The 17319-nt window shown below is 41.8% G+C and overlaps 1 protein-coding gene across 4 annotated transcripts in view; it reads left to right on the forward strand.

Moving 5' to 3' along the window:
- The window catches only part of kptn (kaptin (actin binding protein)), a 55226-nt gene extending 39031 nt beyond the window's left edge, over positions 1 to 16195 (forward strand). The window contains exons 11-13 of one of the 4 annotated variants that reach the window (XR_010019851.1): positions 1812 to 2021; positions 14904 to 15100; positions 15620 to 16195. Coding sequence is in view for 3 of the 4 variants with exons in the window: in XM_063063500.1 (XP_062919570.1) it covers positions 1812 to 2021; positions 14899 to 15063 (375 nt within the window). In the remaining variant the exon portion in view is untranslated. Of the gene's footprint in view, positions 1 to 1811; positions 2022 to 14898 lie in introns of all 4 variants that reach the window. The other 3 variants (XM_063063500.1, XM_063063501.1, XM_063063499.1) reach the window with 3 other exon arrangements.
- Positions 16196 to 17319: the final 1124 nt, after the last annotated feature.

Consider the following 17319-nt stretch of genomic DNA (forward strand, 5'->3'; position numbering starts at 1 on the left):
CTCCAAATTAGGCCTCACCTCCACATAACATCCCGTCATCAGTACTCAGTACTTTGCTTCACTCCATTCTGAGAGGGAAGCACAGTGTTGACACCAGAATATCAAAATTACAAGTCCAAGCTCCAGCTCCCAGGGCTCTACAATTCACGCACTCAGTATTATTTTCTATATTTGCACGGTTTGCCTTTTGCATGTTGGTTGGTTGTCAGTCTTTGCTAATGTATCATCACCATCATTGCGTGCCGTGTCGTGTGACGTGGGCGATCATGAGCTCATGACCATGAGTTTTTTCCACAGAGGTGGTTTGCCATTGCCTTCTTCTGGGCAGTGCCTTTACAAGATGGGTGACTCCTGTCATTATCAATACTCTTCGGGGTTGTCTGCCTGGTGTCAGTGGTCGTATAACCAGGACTTGTGATCTGATGATGATGAGGAGTTGACGTCATCATCATCATGTGATATACATCAGCTGTTCATACGACCATCCACCAGCTGCTCCCATGGCTGCATGTGACCCTGATCGGGGGGGGGTGGGGGGGGGCGGCAGTGGCTGAGTAGCTGCTACACCTTACCCACAGGTGACCTGCAGGCTACCAGAGGGAAGGAGAGCCTTACACCTCTTTTGGTAGATACATATCTCCAACCTGACACTCCATGTATTTTTTCACAAATTCTATTATTTCTATATTTTCCTGTAAATGCCTGCAAGAAAATGACTCTGAAGGTAGTTCATGATGACATATATGTACTTTGATAATCAACTTTAAATTTACTTTGATTTTGACATCAGACTCCTGAGCCAGTGTGGATAACTTCACTCAGCACAACATTGAACTGATTCCACAACCTATGGACTCACTTTCAAGGACTCTACAGCTCATGTTCTCAGCATTTTTTTTATTTGCACCGTTTGTCTTCTTTTGAACATTGGTAATTAATCAGACTTTGTTTATGTGTAGTTTTTCATAAAAGCTTTGTTTTCCTATGAAATCCAAATTCAAAGTAAGCCTGAAGGATTTATTCTTCAGAGTCCTGGTGTAAAGGTAGGAGCAAACCTTGTTAGAAGTTCAAAGTAAATGTTATTCTCAGAGTACATAAATGTCACCACATGCAACACCGAGAGTCATTTTCCTGCGGGCATACTCAGCAAATCTATAGAATAGTAACTATAACAGGATCAATGAAAGATCAACTAGAAGACAAAACTGTGCAAATGCAAATATTGTTCAGATTGGGAAAGGGATACTTTCCACTGAATGTCTCTGCTTAGTAAACTTTGGAGACCCATCGAATGTTGAAAGGCCTTCATAGAGTGGATGTGGAGAGGATGTTTCTTATGGTGGGAGAGTCTAAGACCAGAGGACACAGCCTCAGAATAGAGGGATCTCCATTTAGAACGGAGATGAGGGGGAACTTCTTTAGCGAAAGAGTAGTGAATCTTTGGAATTCTTTGCCACAGGTGGCTGTGGAGGCCAAGTCATGGAGTATATTTAAGGCAGGGGTTGACAGATTCTTGATTAGTCAGGGCATGAAGGGATATGGGGAGAAGGTAGGAGATTGAGGCTGAGGGAAAATGGATTAGCTATGATGAAATGGCAGAGCAGACTCGATACGCCAAATAGCCTAATTCTGCTTCGATATCTTATGGTCCTGTGGAAAGTTTGACTTACAGCCAAAAGTCCATTCAGTCTCTGGTGGGAGGGGAATGGAGAGGTAACGATTGGCGACAAGAGATTGTGAGATAACCATTTCGGAGCCTTGGCTACGGACGACTTCCCTGAACTGGCTTCTCTCTCTCTCTCTCTCTGTAGGAGCTGCTGTGCTACAAGTCATGTGTTGGGGGTATCCCCGACCCTGAGGCGGTGGAGTCAGGCCTGGTTTCCCAACTCCGAGGAGAGTTCCGGCTGCTCTGGAGAAGAAGCTTCCTGAACCCCTTGCTGTCCATGGTCTACGTTGACCTGACCTGTGATGGGGTCTGTGAACTTGCAGTCGAGTCTCTTAAGGGGTTACACATCCTGCAGGTAATCCATGAGGGCTCTTCTGCCTTTTGTGGTTGTTTAGATAGTGACCAGTTATGTTTATCGGTATAGTCCACCTTGTTATTTCAGAATCAGTTTTAATATCACCAGCAACACACACAAAATGCTAGAGGAACTCAGCAAGCCAGGCAGCATCTATGGAAAAATGTACTGTCCTTAATGATGGACGCCGCCTTTTTGAGGCCTCACTCCTTGAAGATGTCCTGTTTGCTGGGGAGGCTGGTGCCCATGATGGAGCTGACTGAGTTTACAACTCTCTGCAGCTTATTTCGTTCCTGTGCAGTAGGCCCCCCCACCCCACAACCCACCCTCGTACCAGACGGTGATGCAGTAAGTTAGAATGCTCTCCACAGTACATCTGTAGAAATGTGCTAGTGTTTTTGGTGACAATACTAAATCTTCTCAGACTCCTAATGAAATATAGCTGCTGTCTTGCCTCCTTTGTAACTGCATCGATATGTGGCGGCAGGATAGATCTTCAGAGATGTTGACACCCAGGAACTTGAAATCTTTACACGTCTGATCCATCGATGAGGACTGGTGTGTGTTCCCTTGTCTTCCCCTTTCTGAAGTCCACAATTGGTTGAGTGCAAGATTGTTGCTGCGACACCTCTCCACTGGCTGATCTATCTCACTCCTGAACGCCCTCTCGTCACCACCTGAGATCTTGCCAACAATAGTTGTATCATCAGCAAATGTACAGAACGCCCAGGAACAGCCCTTTGGCCCACTAGCTAGTTAAACTAGTAGATGAAATTCACGAGCACTAGCCTCCGTAATGTCCAGGACATCTTCAAGGAGCGATGCCTCACAAAGGCAGCGTCCATCAGTAAGGACCTCCACCACATAGTAACAATGAAAACAAGGCATGTTCTATCAGGAAGGAGGTACAGGAGCCTGAAGACACACACTCAATGATTCAGGAACAGCTTCCTCCCCTCTGCCATCAGATTTCTGACTGGATGTTGAACCCATGAACACTACCTCAGTACTTTGATTTTTGAATTTTTGGACTATTTATTTAACTTAACTTTTTTAATATATATACTTACTGTAATTTACAGCCTTTATTATTAGGTATTGCAATATACTGCTGCCACATAACAAATTTCATAACATATGCCGGTGATATTAAACCTGATCTGAACTAAACTGGTCCCTTCTGCCTACACAATGTTATCATATCTCCACATACCCTGCGTATTCATTTGCCTGTCTAAGAGACTCTTGAAGACCTCTATAGTTTCTGCTTCCACTACCAGCCCTAGCAATGTATTCCAGGCTCCTGCTACTCTGTGTAGAAACAAAACTTTCTCCACACATCTGTCTTGAACTTTGAAACCCCTCTCCCCCACATTTAGTTCATGCTGGCCCATTTAAACTGCCTAGTCCCATTGACCTGCCCATGGACCTTAGCCATCCGTGTACCTACCCCTTGGACCCCAGCCATCTTTAAAGGCATGGTATTGGTCATCTTGACCCTGGGAGAAAGATCCTCGCTGTATACCCTATCTATATTCTGGGGCGGGGTTCTGAGTTGGATGATCAGCCATGATCATTATAAATGGTGGTGCAGGCTCGAAGGGCCGAATGGCCTACTCCTGCACCTATTTTCTATGTTTCTATGTTTATGTTTCTATACCTTTTATAATTTTATGAACTTCTATCACGTTCTCTCACTCCAGAGAATACGCCCCACTTTATCATGCTCTCTAATCCAGGCAGTCTCCTGGTGAACCTCTTCTGCACCCTCTCCAAAGCCTCCACATCCTTCCTGTGATGGGGTGAGCAGAACTGAATGTAACACTCCAGAGTTTTACAAAGCTGTGATATAACTTCCTCACTCTGGCTCTCTGGTACTGAGTGCCTCAACTAATAAAGGCAAGCATGTTGTACGCCGCCTTTTCCACCGTGGCAGCCTGTGTAGCCACTTTGAAACCATAGACTCATCTTACCCGAGTGTGGCAGTAGGAGCTAGAGGAGCTCCTGGTTTTCTCCCTCAGTAAATTTGAGATTGCACACCCTGCCCAACTTATACCTTGTCCTATTTACCCTGTGCACGCTGACCCACACTGGCCCAGCCTATCCCATCTCTCCTTAGAACTCAAGCCCTCCAGTGCCTGAATCTTTTAGTCATGTACTGTAGAAAAGTACGGCTCGGAAACCGGGCCTTCTGCCCTTCCAGTCCATGCTGAAAGCATTTCTTCCTTTCTTTATTAATCTTTTTATTGATTTAAAAAAAGCTTAGCCTTTTAGGACTGAGATTAGGAAAAACTTCTTCACACAGAGAGTGGTGAATCTGTGGAATTCTCTGCCACAGGAAACAGTTGAGGCCAGTTCATTGGCTATATTTAAGAGGGAGTTAGATATGGCCCTTGTGGCTACGGGGATCAGGGGGTATGGAGGGAAGGCTGGGGCGGGGTTCTGAGTTGGATGATCAGCCATGATCATAATAAATGGCGGTGCAGGCTCGAAGGGCCGAATGGCCTACTCCTGCACCTATTTTCTATGTTTCTATAAATACAATCAAGAGGAGATTAATTTAAAATCTACAAGTAACAATATAAACCAAGATTAAGATAGACATTGTCAAAATCATAGATATTGTTAAAACTAGTATAAAATATATAATTTAAAAAAAATGAAAATAACAATTCTCCTCTTACCAGTTTATGAAGAGAAAGGAAAAAACATCGGGCTTTAAGTGAAAAGAAAAAAAAAACCCACTACACTATATACTTAAAAAAACCAAAAAAAAAGGGACTGGGCAGTCCATTTTGAGGATACGACCAAAAAAGAAAGAAAGACTTTCTGATCAAATCGAAAACTTCGAAAAAAAGGACTGGAAGAGTAATAAATCAAATTAAATGAAAATATGCGATAAAAGGTCGCCATATTTGCTCAAATTTAAAGGATGTATCAAATGTCCAACTTCGTATTTTCTCTAAACTTAAACAGGACATAATGGAGGAGAGTCAATAAAAGACCGTAGGTGGATCAGAATCCTTCCACTTCAGTAAAATGGTTCTCCTAGCCAGTAAGGTCGATAAGGCTATCATACGTTGAGCGGAAACAGGAATATTTCCTGCTTCCGATGGGATCATCCCAAAAACTGCCGTAAGTAAATTAGGTTGTAGATGCAGATCCAAAACTTTTGATAGTATTTTAAAAACATCTCTCCTAAAATTATCTAGCTTTATACAACACCAATACATATGAGTTAAAGTGGCCAGCTCAGTATCACATCCGTCACAAATAGGATTATTATTGGGGAAAATACGCACTAGTTTATCCTTTGATATATGGGCCCGATGCACTACCTTGAACTGTATCAAGGAATGATGGGCACAAATAGATGAGTTGTTAACCGAATGAAAAATTTTACTCCATTCATTATCTGAAAATGACTCTTGAAGTTCCGATTCCCAGGCGCGTTTAATTTTGTCATTAGATATCATTCGTGAACTCAATAACCGTTTATAGATTATAGCTATCAACCCTTTTTGAAATGGTTTAAACTGAAAGAGAACATCTGTCATATTAGGTGGATAAGCAGAAGGGTAATTTGGTAACAAACCACGTAAAAAATTCCTAATTTGTAAATATCTAGAAAAAGTGTACATTAGATAAATCATATTTATCCACTGAGAAAAAGACATTAAACAGCCCTCTAAAAACAAATCTGAAAAAGTTATTATTCCCTTGGTTTTCCAAATTAAAAAGGCCTTATCCAAAGTTGATGGCTTAAAAAAATAATTGAGATGGATATTACTAGAAAGAATAAAATTATTTAACTCAAAAAATCTACGAAACTGAAACCAAATTCTTAATGTATGTTTAATAATGGGATTAAATTCTTGTCTGCTAATCTTAGAAAACAAAAAGGGAAGAGGAACTCCCAGTAAAGAGGCCAAAGAGAATCCTTTCACGGAGTTTACTTCTAGATCCAGCCATGAAGGACATTCATGTATATCTGAATAGTGAATCCAAAAAGTAATACATCGAATATTAATTGCCCAATAATACATTCTAAAGTTAGGCAAAGCCATACCACCATCCTTTTTAAATTTCTGCAATAAGGGTTTACTCAATCGAGGATTTTTATTATTCCAAATATAAGATAAAATTATAGAACCTATTCTGTCGAAGAACTTTTTAGGAACAAAAGAAGGAACTGCCTGAAATATATATAAAAATTTCTGTAAAACTGTCATTTTAATATCATTAATTCGACCTGTTAATGATAATGTCATAGGCGACCATTTAGAAAGCATTTGTTTGGTGTAGCCAATTAATGGAAAAAAATTATATGTATAGAGATCCTTCATATCTTTAGTAATTTTAATACCAAGATAGGTAAAGTAATTTTTAGCAATACTAAAAGGTACTTAATGATTTGATGATTTGGATCTGAGTAATTATTAATAAGAAATAACTCACTTTTGTGTAAATTTAATTTATACCCAGAAAAACTACTGAATTCAGAAAATATAGATAACATAGAAGGAATAGATTTCTTAGGATCTGAAATATAAACTGCATATAATGAAACCTTGTGTACTTTGTCCCCTCTCTTAATACCCTGAACGGTGTTAGAATCTCTAAGAGCAATAGCAAGGGGTTCTAAGGCCAAGTTAAATAATAAAGGGCTGAGAGGTAATGTTACCCTGTTGAGTAATGTTATGTTATCTAAAATAGGGAGGTTTTTGATTATTATTATAACAGCAGCTACAGGAGCATGATAGATCAATTTGATCCAGGAAATAAATCCCGGGCCAAGATTAAATCTTTCCAAAACCTCGAATAAGTAAGACCACTCCACCCTATCAAAGGCTTTCTCTGCATCAAGAGAAACAGCACATTCAGATTCTTCAGATGGAGAAGAGTGAATAATGTTTAATAGTCTTTGAATATTAAAATGTGAATGCAAACAACAGGAATTCTGCAGATGCTGGAAATTCAAGCAACATACATCAAAGTTGCTGGTGAACGCAGCAGGCCAGGCAGCATCTATAGGAAGAGGCGCAGTCGACGTTTCAGGCCGAGACCCTTCGTCAGGACTAACTGAAGGAAGAGTGAGTAAGGGATTTGAAAGCTGGAGGGGGAGGGGGAGATGCAAAATGATAGGAGAAGACAGGAGGGGGAGGGATAGAGCCGAGAGCTGGACAGGTGATAGGCAAAAGGGGATACGAGAGGATCATGGGACAGGAGGCCTAGGGAGAAAGACGGGGGGGGGTGACCCAGAGGATGGGCAAGAGGTATATTCAGAGGGACAGAGGGAGAAAAAGGAGAGTGAGAGAAAGAATGTGTGCATAAAAATGAGTAACAGCTGGGGTACGAAGGGGAGGTGGGGCCTAGCGGAAGTTAGAGAAGTCAATGTTCATGCCATCAGGTTGGAGGCTACCCAGACGGAATATAAGGTGTTGTTCCTCCAACCTGAGTGTGGCTTCATCTTTACAGTAGAGGAGGCCGTGGATAGACATGTCAGAATGGGAATGGGATGTGGAATTAAAATGTGTGGCCACTGGGAGATCCTGCTTTCTCTGGCGGACAGAGCGTAGATGTTCAGCAAAGCGGTCTCCCAGTCTGCGTCGGGTCTCACCAATATATAAAAGGCCACATCGGGAGCACCGGACGCAGTATATCACCCCAGTCGACTCACAGGTGAAGTGATGCCTCACCTGGAAGGACTGTTTGGGGCCCTGAATGGTGGTAAGGGAGGAAGTGTAAGGGCATGTGTAGCACTTGTTCCGCTTACACGGATAAGTGCCAGGAGGGAGATCAGTGGGGAGGGATGGGGGGGACGAATGGACAAGGGAGTTGTGTAGGGAGCGATCCCTGCGGAATGCAGAGAGAGGGGGGAGGGAAAGATGTGCTTAGTGGTGGGATCCCGTTGGAGGTGGCGGAAGTTACGGAGAATAATATGTTGGACCCGGAGGCTGGTGGGGTGGGTGTCCAACATATTATTCTCCGTAACTTCCGCCACCTCCAACGGGATCCCACCACTAAGCACATCTTTCCCTCCCCCCCTCTCTCTGCATTCCGCAGGGATCGCTCCCTACACAACTCCCTTGTCCATTCGTCCCCCCCATCCCTCCCCACTGATCTCCCTCCTGGCACTTATCCGTGTAAGCGGAACAAGTGCTACACATGCTCTTACACTTCCTCCCTTACCACCATTCAGGGCCCCAAACAGTCCTTCCAGGTGAGGCACCACTTCACCTGTGAGTCGACTGGGGTGATATACTGCGTCCGGTGCTCCCGATGTGGCCTTTTATATATTGGTGAGACCCGACGCAGACTGGGAGACCGCTTTGCTGAACATCTACGCTCTGTCCGCCAGAGAAAGCAGGATCTCCCAGTGGCCACACATTTTAATTCCACATCCCATTCCCATTCTGACATGTCTATCCACGGCCTCCTCTACTGTAAAGATGAAGCCACACTCAGGTTGGAGGAACAACACCTTGTATTCCGTCTGGGTAGCCTCCAACCTGATGGCATGAACATTGACTTCTCTAACTTCCGCTAGGCCCCACCTCCCCCTCGTACCCCAGCTGTTACTCATTTTTATGCACGCATTCTTTCTCTCACTCTCCTTTTTCTCCCTCTGTCCCTCTGACTATACCTCTTGCCCATCCCCTGAGGTCCCCCTGCTTGTCTTTCTCCCTGGACTTCCTGTCCCATGATCCTCTCGTATCCTCTTTTGCCTATCACCTGTCCAGCTCTTGGCTCCATCCCTCCCCCTCCTGTCTTCTCCTATCATTTTGGATCTCCCCCTCCCCCTCCAACTTTCAAATCCCTTACTCACTCTTCCTTCAGTTAGTCCTGACGAAGGGTCTCGGCCTGAAACGTCGACTGCGCCTCTTCCATTAAAATGTGAATATCTGTTTTTAATAAATCCAGTTTGGTCATTGGAAGAAACAGTAGGTAAAATATTCTCAAGTCCATTAGCCAAGATCTTAGAGAGAATTTTAAAGTCCACATTCAATAGAGAAATTGGTCTATAAGAGGCGCATTCAGATAAATCTTTATCTTTTTTAGGAATTAAGGAGATTGAAGCTTCATAGAAAGTTTTCGGGAGAGTCCCAGAGGATATAGAGTCAGTGAAAATTTGACATAAATGAGGTATAAGTATATCAGTAAAAGTCTTATAAAATTCCACTGTATATCCATCTGGTCCTGGAGCCTTAGCTGATTGGAGAGAGGATATAGCCCTTGCTATTTCCTCTTGTTTAATAGTTGCATCTAATGTATTCATATCTTGAATAGAGATTTTAGGTATATTCACTTTTTGCAAAAAAACTATCCATAAAAGTAATATTATCTGACAATTCAGACATAAAGATTAGAGTAGAAATCCACAAATATCTTATTAATTTCATAAGGATCTGCCGTTGCAGTTCTATCAGGTCTTCGTATTTTCAGGAGCTGTCTTCTAGCCATATTTGCTTTTAACTGACCAGCTAATAATATGCCTGATTTGTCTCCATGTATATAAAATTGGCTTTTGGAATTAAAAAGTTGCTGTTCAATGGGAAAGGTCAAAAGCAAATCATGTTGTGCTTGGATTTCCACCCTTTCCTTAAAGAGATCTTCACTAGGTGTTACTGAATAGAGTTTATCTATTTCTTTAATCCTATTAGTGATCAGTAAAAGTTTCGCCTTAGTTTTCCTTCTTGAACCTACCGAATATGAAATTATCTGTCCCCTAAGAAAAGATTTCATCGCATCCCAAGTAACCAAATTTGACACTCCTTCAGTTGTATTCAATTCAAAAAATAGAGAAATTTGTTCTTTAATAAAATTTACAAAAGTTGAATCTTGCAACAATGAAATATTAAATCTCCACTGAGGTATGTGAATATTATCAGAGAGTTCCAAAGTTAGTTTCATAGGTGCATGATCTGACAATGCAATCACATCATATGCACACTCAACAACAGAGGGCACCGATCACGTATCCAAGAAAAAATAATCAATTCTTGAATATTTATGGTATACATGTGAAAAAAAAGAAAAATCTTTTTCTTTAGGAAATTTAAATCTCCAAATGTCGACAAGACCGTATTCTAATAAAAAAGAATTAATACAAGTCACAGCTTTATTAGGAAGTGACGGATTGGTGGACAATCTGTCAATCAACGGGTTAAGACAACAGTTAAAGTCACTGCCCATAATCAACTTGTATTCATTTAAATTCGGCAATACAGAAAATAGCTTCTTAAAAAATTCAGGGCTATCTATATTAGGTGCATATACACATACCAAAGCCGCCTTTTGACCACATAACAAACCAGTAACAATTAAGTATCTTCCAATTAAATCAGTAACAGCATTAAAATGAACAAAAGGGATTTTAGAATTAATAAAAATAGATACCCCTCTTATTTTATTTACTGATAAAGAATGAAATAAGGGCCCCTTCCAAAATTAAAAAAAGCGATTTTCATCCTGTCTACGGATGTGTGTCTCCTGTGCAAAAATAATATTTGCATGAAATGTTTTTAATTTCTTAAAAATCTTTCTGTGCTTAATAGGTTGGTTCATACCATTTAAATTCCAAGATATTATATGGATTTTATTAAGATCCATATTTAAAATTTAATTTAAAAATTTTATAAAGTAATCTAACATGCAGCTGCAGCCTAAATCGGAAGAAAGAGCGAAGCTTGACTTGATCAGAAAGAAAAGCAAAATGATTGACAAAGAAAAACCCCTCAGGACTGCCCAGTCGAAAAAAAACTAACCTAATAGACCCACCCACCTCCCCCAAAAGCCCAGAAGTCATCCAATAGGCAAACAACATGCCTATCTATTGACCCTTAACCCCTGTCTTCAGATGGCAGCTCCATTTACAAAGTAAAAAGTTACCACCACCAAAAAGACATAACAAAGAATACATAAAGTAGTAAGCAAATTCCAAATATTTTCATATTATGTCGAACAGTAGTTAAGACCGAATTAACGATGGCCATCTTAAATCCATTTAATATACACAGCCATGTATTCGAAAAAAAGATAAATCCCATCAACTAATATATACTACAACTAATATTAAAGACTTACAAATCAAAGAAAAAATAAATAAATATATGTGTTAAATTCAGAACTACATTAACTGTTAAAGCAAACAACAACAGATCTAAGTAAGTTAACCAAGTCTGTATCAGAACATTGATAAAAACAAAGAGCGGACTTTCATCAACGGTGTTACAAACCACTCCCAGCTAAGGATCAACTTTTCAAATTGCTTACGAAGTGGACTTCAACTCTTTTATAAATTTCCAACCATCTTCTGGAGAGTCAATCTGTTTTGGACGAGCATTGGGTGGAGTAATCATCAGACGTGCCGGGTAACACAGTGATGGGTCACAGCTCATTTTAAAAAATTCCGCCATCACTTCCGAATATTTAATTCTTTCGGCATAAATCTCTGGGGCAAAATCTTCGGAGCAAAATCTTCCACTGTACGAATCTTAACTTCATTATAGATTAGCTTATCCCTTTTCCTTGCATTCCGAAGAATAGCTTCTTTGGTTGTAAAATAATGCAAACAGAGAATTACAGGACATGGTTTAATTTCGGCTGATGTTTTAAAACGCTGAATTCGGTAGGCTCTATCCAATATCGGACAGGCTGCAAGAATGTCTTAATATAATATGTTCGAAAAAAACTTTAGTGGCTCACCGATTTCCATATTTTCAGGCAAATCCAGTAAACGTAGATTCATCCTGCGATTTCTGCTTTCCAAATCAATCGTTTTCTTCTTAATTCTTGATAATTCTGAAGTATTCTCATTAATTTTCTTTTCCATAAAAGACATCTTCAAATCCTGTTCCTTAATAGATTGATCCATTAATTCAAATTCCCTTTCAATTCTGTGAGTACTCTGCTTAAGCATCTGATAATCAATCTTCCAAATTCTTCAAAGACTCCTGAATGGCGATGATGGTTTTTTAAAACAATTCATTAGCTTTCGTCAATGTATCCATTTTGGTATCCAGCGTACCGATCGTCATATTAATAGCTTCTATTAAAGAGAGCATTCTGTCTGAAGTAGAAACTTCCTCTGGTTTCTGTGTTTGTTGCGGATCAGGAAGAGTTTTGCCACTAATTGTAATTCGGTTCCAGCCATCATAATTAAATCGTAAAATCCTTCAGCAAATATAACAAATCTTCAAACTTGCAATGGATCTAGCAGTGGAAAGTAAGTTGTGAAAGACGGAGCTGAGACAAAGAAATATCTTACTCCATTCGCTGCCAAATGGAGACTCGAAAGCATTTAAACTGCCTACTTCCATCAACCTGCACCAAGACCATAGCCCTCCCATCGATCTACTTCTCCAAACTTCTCCCTAGTCCCATCGATCCCCACCAGGACCATAGATCTCCATATCTCTCTTATCCATGTACTTATCCAAACTTCTCCCTAGTCCCATCAACCCTCACCTGGACCATAGCCTTCCATACGCCTCCTATCCTGTACCTATCCAACCTTCTCTTAAACATTGAAATTGAGTTCGCATGCATCCCCTGCACTGGCAGCTCATTCCACACTCTCACCATCCTCTGAGTGAAGATGTTTCTCCATATCCCCTTAAACTTTTCACCTTTCACCCTTAACCCATGATCTCTGGTTGTAGTCCCACCCAACCTCAGTGGGAAAAAGCCTGCTTGTGTTTACCCCCTCTATACCCCTCATAATTTTGTATACCTCTTTCAAATCTCCTCTCAATCTTCTACATTTTAAGGAATAAAGTTCTAACCTATTCAATCTTTCCTTATAACTCAGGTCCACCAGACCCGGTAACATCCTTATAAATTTTCTCTGTACTCTTTCAAACTTATTTATGTCTTTCCTGTAGGTAGGTGACCAAATCTGCACACAATACTCATGTTAGGTCTCACGATGTCTTGTACAACTTCAACATAACATCCCATCTCCCGTACTCTCATTACTTTGATTTATAAGGCCAGTGTGCCAAAAGCTCTCCTTGTGAGCCTATCTACTTGTGCTTATACGGGAGAGTAGGTTTCAGATAATTTAATTAGAGGGCTGAAGAGCATGCTGCTCCCCAGAGTTGCAGTGAGATGCACTGAAAGAAGCAGATCCTTCAACCCTTCAAGGCCATTTTGACCATCAGCTTCCAATTTATTCTAAGTGTATGTTCATAGAACATAGAACAGTACAGTACAACAATGTTGTGCCAAACCAGCTAAAAAGTAAATCAAAAAACACCCAAACACTAATCCCTCCTACCTACACCATGTCCACATCCCTCCATCTTCCTCACATCCATGTGCCTATCCAAATGTCTCTTAAAAGCCTCTAATGTATTTGCCTCTACCACCAGACCAGGCAGCACATTCCAGACATCCACCACTCTCTGAGTAAAAAACTTACCCCTCACATCCCCCTTGAACCTACCCCTTCTCGTCTTCAAATCATGCCCTCTGGTATTAGATATTCCTACCCTGTGAAACAGGTACTCTCTGTCCACTCGATCTGCCTCTCATAATCTTATAAACCTCTATCAGATCTCCCCCCAGCCTCTGATGCGCCAGAGAAAACAACCCAAGTTTATCCAGCTTCTCGTGATAGCACATGCCCTCTAAACCAGGCAGCCTCCTGGTAAACCTCTTCTGCACCCTCTTCGAAACCTCTGCTGCAATACATAATAATAGCGATAACAAACTGTGAATTACAGTAACATTGTGTGTGTGTGTGTGTGTGTGAAATCAATAGTGCAGGAAAGGAAATAAAAGTATTGAGGTAGTGTTCATGGGCTCAATGTACACTCAGATGTCAGGTGGCTGAGGGAAAGAAGCTGTTCCTGAATCGTAGAGTGTGTGCCTTCAGGCTCCTATACCTCATTCCTGAAGGTGACAATGAGAAGAGGGCACGTCCTGGGTGGTGAGATCCTTAATGATGGATGCCACCTTTTTGAATCATAGCTCCTTGGATGCTACAGAGGCTAGTGCCCATGATGGAGCTGGCTAATTTTACAACTCTCTGCAGCTTGTATCGATTCTGTGCAGTAGCCCACCCCACTCACCCCTAAATACCAGACGATGGTGTAGCTAGTTAGAGTGCTCTCGACGGTACAGCTTATTGAACTATTTTCTCCCAGTATCTTAAAATGAGAACTTAAGACAGTACAGTACAGGCCGTTTGGCCCAAGTTGTTGTGCAGACCCTTCCACCTACTCTGAGATCAGTTCTGCTGGTAACATCAGGTGATTATCCTGCATTTACACTTCCTCTTGACTTCCCTTGCTGTCTTGATCGCCTCTTTTTGACATTTTGACAAATTTTTCCCTACCTCCTTCATTGTTTGTTTGTTTGTTTATTTAGTTGAGATACGGTGCAAATAGGCCCTTCTGCCCCTTCAAGCCGTGCTGACCAGCAATTCCCCCGATTTAACCCTAGCCTAATCATGGGATAATTTACAATGAACAATTAACCTACCAACTAGTATGTCTTTGGACTGTGGAAGGTAGCTGGAGCACCCAGAGGAAACGCCCCCCCCAGTCACAGGAAGAACGTACAAATTCCTTACAGACATTGGCAGGAATTGAACCTGTTGTGTAAAGCGTTGTGCTGACCACTTGCTACTGTGCTGCCCATTGTTGTTAAAAGGCAGAGAATTATTTGTTAGTGACGTGCTTTAATCAAGCATGGCTCAGCAGGGCAGCCAGCAGCTATGGAGGGTCTTGGCCTGAAACTTTGACTGCTCACTTCCCTCCGTAGATTCTGCCTGATCTGCTGAGTTTCTGCAGCACTTTGTGCTTCTCGCTCTCTCCAGCATCTGCAGAATCTCTCATGTAAGCCTGCTTCTTCCTTCATTGTTGCACAGCACAGCTTAACCAAGACAGCAGGCCTGGTGTTGGAGAGGCTTCGTTCCAGAGTGCCGGTGCTGGAAACCCAGGCAGCGGAAGAGGACGTGGTGCCTGAGGACAACGGGCAGCTGGCAGAGGCTCCGGGCAATGTCCTGGAGGAGGATCGAGGGGCAGGGAGCTGAACACAGCAGATGAAGTCAAACCCACCAAGCTTCCTAGGTAATTGATTTACCAACTCTATCCCCACCCCCATCGCCATCCCCAAGACCTTCCCCTTCTCAAGCTGGTCCATCTCTGCCCCACACAGCAACGCTCTGCTTGGTTACTCTCTCTGGAAAGATCTCACACAAGTTTGAGGGACACGTCTACCAATCAGCGTGGAAGGACGTCTTTGTGTTGGGGGTGGTGTTACCCGAGGAAACAAGAGGGAGAGAATGAATGCACTAAAATCTCCCTTCTCTCCCACTCCGTCCATCATATACCAGGACAGAGTTGCTGAAATCTCTGCTGTGTACGGTGGAATCAAAGGCTTGTGGCCAAGGTCACTCAAGCTGAAAAGAAATGGTTACTGACCCTCCTCTTTTTAAGCTTTAATTTTAAACGGGAGATTAAATGACAAGAATCTGAAGCTGCGTCCCACGTGGTGGTTAAACGTCCGCTAACCTAGTCCCATTCGTCCTGATGTCTTTACGAACATGGTTGAATGGGAAGGCCATTGATGCAGACTGCTCATTACAGGAGGAACGCTGGCGGTGATGTCACACTGACCGTGCTTGGCATTCCCTTTCATTGGCTGGTACACGGTTACTGCTTTCACTGGTGGCTCAAGTCAGGAGCATCTCTGCCTTGGAGTCAGGAGGTCGTGGGTTCAAGATCCACTCCAGAGACAGGAATGGAGAACTGAGCTCCCTCACGTGGATACGGTGAAAGATGCCCACTGTGAGCCAGGGGGATCTCCTCCATTGTTTAACCCAAAGTAGCAGATTATCAGCTGGATATCACCGTGTGTGGGAGCTTGCTGTGCACTATTGTACTTCAACACTTCAAGAGACAATTTCAGGGATCAGCTCAGAGCAGGAATTGTGTAAATCCTGTTCTTGGTGTTGACCACTGAAAAGTTTTAGAAATAACATTTATTATGGTGTTAAGTTATTGCATAATTTGCATATTAATTAAATAACACCACACAACAAATTTTTTTGGAAGTGATATGTCCTTTTTTTTAATTTATGGTAGAATGTTTGAAGCTGAACTCAAATATAATTTGACTATTTGTATCACATAGGGATTTGGAGAAATAATAAATTAACTTTTATTGAATATAATGTGTTTAATTGCATAACAGTGTTGGCACTTTGCAATAGTTCAACTGAGCTAAAAATGTTTTGTTGATGATTTTCATTTGTACTCAGTGTCTGAGGCTTCTCGCTCAAGTGTCCAACAATAATCAGCCAGCATTGATGGATTCCAGTTGCCCTGATACCGTTTCTCCATGACCGCAATGTCCTGGTGAAACCTTTCACCATGCTCATCACTGACAGCGCCAAGATTTGCAGGGAAAAAGTCTAAATGGGAATTCAGAAAATGAATCTTTAGTGACATGTTGCACTTCATGGTTTTGTATGCTTGAAGCTTGTTGTCAACCAGCTGCATTTAGTTTGGTGCTCTGTAGTTGCCAAGAAAATTTTCAACAATATCCTTGAATGCCTTCCATGTGATTTTCTCCAGTCCCACTAGAAGTTCTTCAAATTGCCTGTCATTGATGACCTGTTTGATTTGTGGACCAACAAAAATTCCTTCCTTAATCTTGGCATCAGTTATTCTGATTTGAATTATGAATTGAAACAAATGTAGGTGATTTAAAAAAAAATGCTACATGATAGGGAAATTTCATGGTGATTATCATGATCATCAGTCCAAACTCCATAAGATACACCAAAAAAAAATTCCAGAAGCAAAATCTTTGTTGTCCAGTGTTATTAGTTTTCACTGTTGAAAATTTGCCTCCTCCACACAAGTAATTCAAGTTCAGAACATGCAACGTATTTTATTTCCTCTCCTGGGATTTGAAGTGTGATGATTTTACTCTGTTGTACAGCTTGCTGACTAGCTGATGGAACACTCCCATCAGTCCCACTCACCTCCCCACATTTCCTCGTAGTCTATACTCACTGTTATCCCCACTAACTGCCCTGCCGCTTGCCTCTGCAGACCTCACACACAACTAGCGCTAGAGATCCTGATCAAACCTAGAGTCGGTGGAGGGATTGCTTAGTCCGTGGGACTGTTCGGGGGCAGGGAGCAGACATACTTTGTGTTACAGGGGTCTCCCACAACCGCAGACTGTGGAGAGCTATGCCCTAATGCAGTACTATGTTTTTACCTCAGTGAAAAGAGTTAAATATCTCTGCCCTATGTGCCTGGGATATTTTGTAGTT

Source organism: Mobula hypostoma, chromosome 12 (genome assembly GCF_963921235.1).
Source record: "Mobula hypostoma chromosome 12, sMobHyp1.1, whole genome shotgun sequence".
NCBI classification, from domain to species: Eukaryota; Metazoa; Chordata; class Chondrichthyes; order Myliobatiformes; family Myliobatidae; genus Mobula; species Mobula hypostoma.